Consider the following 6383-nt stretch of genomic DNA (forward strand, 5'->3'; position numbering starts at 1 on the left):
GTTTACCGAGTAAGTGTTTAGTAAACGACTCCTAAGAGTCCTTTCATTTTGATAGCCATTATTCTAATATTTTGGTTTTGAAAGTAGTTTCTTAGCCTGATGGAGTAGATGAAAATAAAAACAATGCTTCTTTTGGAAAATCTGAATTGGAATCTCATTGCTTTTGTTTATAGACATCCATGAAGATTGTGAAGTCCTTAAGAAATAATTGTGTGTCCAAATTGTGAGTTTCTTTAGTTTTTAGCCTTCCAAGTCATTTTTTGAGAGGAGATATTGTTATATATTCGAAAACAATGAAATGTTACATCCCATTGCATTGCACGAGTAAACAATTAGTATTTTAGAATTGTGATTCACCCACGCTCCATCGCACAGGTACACCACTAGTGTGTGTGTGTATATATATATATATATATATATATATATATATTCGTGCAGGTACACCACTAGTGTGTGTGTATATATATATATAGACTTGGGATCATGTGAGACCAAGGGTTTTTCATGAGACCCGTAATATCAATTCTCAACTCTTAGATTAGATCTACAATCTGAACATTCATAATCAYAAAATKGYCACGAGACTTCTCAATAATCACAAAWTTRYCACCGTGCAAYTTTAGACCATTAGATCATTAGCTTATAAAGTTTATCAATGAATATAAATTGGTCTTACTGGTCTCACAAAAAATCTTTAGTCTCACGTGAACCCAACCCTATATATTTAAAAAGAGGCTTAAAAAAATTATATATTCCACCAATGGCCTCGTGGCAATGGGTTTCATCCCGACAGCCATGCGAATAACTCCTACATTTTAATGGCATATTTCAGTTGTCAACAGCCAAAGGATTAAGCATGAGAAAGAAATCGAAGAATTTCTTTAAAATCCTATCGTTTTTCTCGCTACAAAAAATTAACGCATTTGGAATGTATTTGGGTGCTTGGCTTGTGCAAGCATCTGCACCACCTCTCTCATCGTCGGTCTCTCCACGTTGTGCTCTTGCACGCACAACATCGCCACAAAGAACACTTGTTTTGCTTCATCCATCGGAACCTTCTTAAGCCGCTCATCCAAGATCTTCCCCACCCCCTCCTTTGTCCCATTGGTTTGCGTTTTCGACCATCGAACAATATCCAATCCATCTTCCCCAAAATCCCCAACTGGCCTACGCCCCGTGATCAGTTCCAACAATACCACCCCATAACTATACACATCGCTCTTCTCATCAATCTTCAACGTGTACGCATATTCTGTAACCACCAAATCATTAGTTAATCTTTTTAACATGACTTTCAATTTACCCAAATATCACTATGTCCGCAAGTCTCATTTCTCCCGCTTGCGGACCTAGCTAAAAGACCAAAAAATTATTAGACGGCCAGGTCTACAAGTTGATTTTTTTCCTCTTTTAGCTCGGTCCGCAAGTGGTGGACGTGGGACTTGTGGAGGTAGTGATATTTGGTTAGATCAGAAAAAGAAATGACTAGAAGACCAATATATGTCTAAGGAATGGCTATTTTGACCGTCTGGAAGAAACACACAACTGATGATAGAATTAAACATAACAATAAGTACCTGGAGCAATATAGCCATATGAGCCAGCAATAGCAGACATACATTCTGATGTTCCGCCTTCTTGCAAGAACTTTGCGAGACCGAAATCCGCTACGTGTGCCTCGAAATCGGAACTAAGTAAGATGTTGTTCGACTTAACGTCTCGATGAATGATAAGAGGTGAACAATCGTGGTGCAAGTAACAAAGACCTGTTGCAGCTTCGATAGCGATTTTAAGCCTCGTGTCCCATTTAAGTACGCACCCGCCTTTCTTTCCGTGAAGGACTTCACCTAAGCTACCATTGGGCATGTACTCGTAAACCAGCAGGTTGGTCTCCTTGTTCGAACAAAGTGCCTTTAGCCGAACTATATACCGATGTCTGATCCTTCCCAGTGTTTGGATCTCCGCCGATAGACCACTGTCGTGTGAACAACCGTTATTATTGCCTTTGCTTGTTCCTAGCTTCTTGATTGCCACTTGCTCTCCGTTAGGCATCGTTCCACCGTAAACAACACCTCCGCCGCCTTGCCCGATGATGTTATTGTCCTTCAAGCATTCCAAAATGTCGTCGCTACCAAACTCGAGCTTTTGAAATGCTGTGAGCTTCCAGGTTGATTTTGAAGGGGTTCGCATCTTTCGAGTCTTGATAACTGCCAGTACAACGAATGCGAGTGAACAAACTAAAAGTCCCAAAGCGAAAACGAGCTTATATCTTGCGGGAACCTTTGTAGTTCTGTTATCAAGCCGACCGTTGGTTTGTAGAGGCAATTCGGAAGACGAGTTGTTGCAGGGGTGGTTCGAGTAGGGTCGACAGAGGTTCGGGTTGCCTTCGTAGGAGCCGGATTTAAACACGGAATATTGTCCGGTTTCAGGTATCGAACCCGAGAAGTTGTTGTACGAGAAATCTGCAGACGTAAGGCTCTTCATCGAACCGAATTCATCGGGTAGGCTTCGGTTAAGGCGGTTCCATGAGACATTCAAGTAATTCAGTATACGGAGCTGAGAGATTTGAGGAGGCATCGGACCTGTGAGTTGGTTTCTGCTGAGATCCAAGTATGTAAGTGACGAACAATGAGAAATCTCCGGCGGGATTCCACCGGAAAAACTGTTTCTACTCAAATCCAGCTTTAAAACACTCTTCAAACCTCCTATTTCCGGTGGAACTTCACCGGAAAGCTTGTTACCATTCAAAAGAAGAATCTTGAGCCCAGAGAAGTTGCCAATAGAAGTAGGAAGAACACCCGTTAACCGATTGTTTGAAAGATTCAACTGAGCTAATCGGCCATTGATGCCATTTGAGTTCGGTCCTTCTAACAATCCGGCCAAATAGTTATTCTGTAACTCAACCAGCAACAACTCCGGCAAGTATAGAAACCCATTTGGCAGCGATCCACTCAGATAGTTCTGTCCCAATCTAACTCTTCCCAACGACCTGCATTTGCCAAGATCATCTGGTAAACTTCCGAACAGAAAATTGTTGAACAAAATCAAAGTTTCCAACTTCTGACCGAAGCACAGAGACTTTGGGATCATTCCGGTGAGCTTATTAGTGGAAAGATCGAGCTGTTTTAGTTTACCATTCTGTCCCAACATCGGAGGAATGGTTCCGGTGAAGTTATTATCCCAAAGATTAAGAACTTCCAACTTGGGAAGCTCTGCAACGAACATGGAGATGTCTCCATGCAATCTGTTGATGAAAAGGTTCAAGATTTTCAGTTCTTTCAAAGCGGATAACTCCGGTGGAACTTCGCCGACGATCTGATTGTTTGAAAGATCAAGATATTTCAAGTTAACCAAATTGCTGAGTTCAGAAGGAATCAAACCCACCAACCTATTCGTCTGCAAGAAAAGGGTGTCTAAGTTGGTCAAGTTCCCTAATTCAGTTGGAATCTTACCATCTAATCCACAATTCGACAGATCAAGATGAACCAACTTCACCATTTTACCAAACTCAACAGGTATTCCACCATCAAATTGATTGAAATAGCCGAGAAGAAGCTGCGTTAGATTGGTGAGGTTTCCGATCTCGCGGGGTATGAGACCCCGCAAGTCGTTTCCACCAAGATGGAGAAACCTCAGCTGCCATAAACCACCGTAAGCCGCCGGAATTTCACCGGAGAAGTAGTTCCCACCAAGGTTTAAGTGATTCAGACTACTTAACTTAGAGACACCAACAGGAAGCAAACCTGTAAAATTGTTGTTGTAAGCGTCAAGAACTTGAAGTTTCTTTAGCAATGCAAAATCAAGCTCGAGTCCTCCTTCAAACATGTTGTTGGATATGTTAAGGAGCCGAAGCCTTGACAACTCATGAACCCTTGTCGGGAATGCACCGGAGAAGCCATTTCCGGCGAGCAACAAGTTTTCGAGGGATCGAAGTTGAGTTATGGCGGGTGAGAGAGTGCCGGAAAGGTTTAAATTCGATAAATCGAGAGAGATTACGGAGAAGGTGGTGTTATCGCATGTAATTCCACTCCAATTGGAACATAAGGAAGTGTAATACAAGTGATTCCAGCCATCTAAAGAAGGGTGACGAGAGACTCCAAAAGATTGTTTCAAAGAAACAAGAATGGAGGACTGTTTTCTGAGGGAGTAGAAATGGAAGCTGATGGAATGGCAACAAGTGAACAAGACAAAAGTGATGAGAAATGGTAGCTTCATATTTTGGAAGTGATGATGAATGAAATGAAATGAAGGGTTAAGGTTTCAGGAGGTGTATGTGGTTTGGTGATGGAAGAAGCTGGTAACAGCAGTAAATAGCATTTCGTCGGATGCTGTCGAGTGATGATAGCAACATCTGCCTTCTTATATTCGCATGCTTGAATCCTTGATGTTATTTGTCAGAAATGCATGTAAGCAAAGTGAAGATATATGATGGAGCATTTTGGGTATCATTCGGATACAATTATAACATTCTAACAACATTAGGCATGTTTAAAACGGTCTTACTTACCGGGTAAGATTCTTGGTCTTTGTATTCGTTCTTATCGGGTAAGATTATTGATCTTTGCTATATTTATTCCATAAGATAATGTAACTTTGTAAGCGTTTGGTAATTAAATGGCCCCTATTATGTTTAATCGTCGTAATAGAATATATTTTATAGGACCTAAGTTTATATATAGGACCACACAAATGTCCTATCGAAAATTATTACAAATGGTTCATAGGATGTTTTTTTTTTTGTCGTTTTAACAAGTTTAGGAAGGTTCTAAAATAAATTGTCATATTAGTTATTTTATTGACACTATTTGAAAAATGTGTTCTATAAAAGAATGGATTTATTCGACACTTTTCACTATAAAATAATTAATACGACACATTATTTAGAAAACTTCCTAAGAAACTTATGAAAACACCTAAAAGCGCTGTATAGACTTATTGTAAGATTTTTAAATATGATTGTTTATAGTTTGTTCTTATAAACTTTAATCATATCCATTTTAAACACTTATCTACTTATTTTTTAACATCTAATAACGTGGATAACAAGTTCAACATCATGTATATTATAACTTGTTCGTAAACAAATATATATCATGTGACAAAATATTATAAGATCAGTACGTTACTGGTCAAAATAGATATAAAAACTTTAGAACTTTATTATAATGATTGAGAAAATCTTGTTAATTTTAAATAAGAACTAAATCAAAATTATTAATTTCAATATGATCAATTATATTAAAACTCAAAAAACACATACACACATATATTTTATTTAAAATATGCCATATATATATATATATATATATATATATATATATATATAGTCCTAGAGGCCTACCCTTTATATTTAATTTTTATGTGTACTTATTGGATTTTGGATCATCTTTAACTTTATGAGGTAAAGTAAAAGCTATGTTTTTTTGTTAAAGAAGATGCACTTCTCCACTGCAAATATACCCTTATCATTCTTCCTCCCTATCTTCATACTCAATAATTACAAATGTGCCCCCACCCCACAAGGTTTTATTTTAATATATGTGTATCTATAGATCAACTTGTACATACCTCAATTAACATCGTGAAGATTGAAGTTAACAGCCTAAAAACCTTCAATAATCTTGGTCAAAACTTGAACTATAACCAATGTAGATCTGTAATAGTTAAGCTAAACAAGGGAACTTGAAGAAGCATAAATACCATGAACAAAGTCGACAGTTCTAACCCATGTAATATACACTACAACGACATTAAATTTATAGGATGTCTGGAATGTCTAATCGTCCTAATAAAAATGTTTTATAAGACTTATGTTTACATGACCAAACAAACAAACATCATAACTAAAAGATTACAATAGGTTTATAGGACGTTTTTCTAACGCTTTTAAAATTAAGTGTTGTATTAGTTATTTTTATACGACACTATTTAAAAAGTGTCCTATAAAATATTTAATATGACACTTTATTTTTAAAAACATGTAACAAAACTTGTTAAAACGCCAAACAATATCATATGGTAACAATTTTAGAGGAGACGTGTTTTACGATTTGATCCAATAAAGTTAAAGTTTTATAAAATATTGAATTAAGATTATATATATATATATATATATATATATATACTAGAAGCATACTTGCGCAATGCAGCAAGATATATCATGATTTTAATATTTCATTTTATTATTTATTTCAGTCGATGTTACAATATGGCTTTATGTGATTTTGAGAAAACGATGATGTTTTTATTTTTGAATAAAATATATGTTTGAAAATATTATAAAATTTTGACAAAAATATATCGATATTAGTATCAAATTAACTATTTGAAATTAAAATTTTTTTGTGTAATTTTTTAATTTAATTTTTTTTATAATTTAATTT

General features: G+C 36.5%; 1 protein-coding gene across 1 annotated transcript; it reads right to left on the reverse strand.

Annotated features, from left to right (window-relative positions):
• Nucleotides 1-758: 758 nt before the first annotated feature.
• LOC112501914 (leucine-rich repeat receptor-like serine/threonine-protein kinase BAM3) lies at nt 759-4215 on the reverse strand. Its single transcript, XM_025105681.1, has 2 exons — nt 1578-4215; nt 759-1252 (listed from the first exon to the last, which is right to left on the reverse strand). The coding sequence occupies exons 1-2, from the start codon at nt 4213-4215 to the stop codon at nt 915-917; spliced, it is 2976 nt and encodes a 991-aa protein (XP_024961449.1). The 3' UTR covers nt 759-914.
• Nucleotides 4216-6383: the final 2168 nt, after the last annotated feature.

This window comes from Cynara cardunculus, unplaced genomic scaffold (genome assembly GCF_001531365.2).
Source record: "Cynara cardunculus var. scolymus isolate 2C unplaced genomic scaffold, CcrdV1 Un_Scaffold_674, whole genome shotgun sequence".
NCBI lineage: Eukaryota > Viridiplantae > Streptophyta > Magnoliopsida > Asterales > Asteraceae > Cynara > Cynara cardunculus.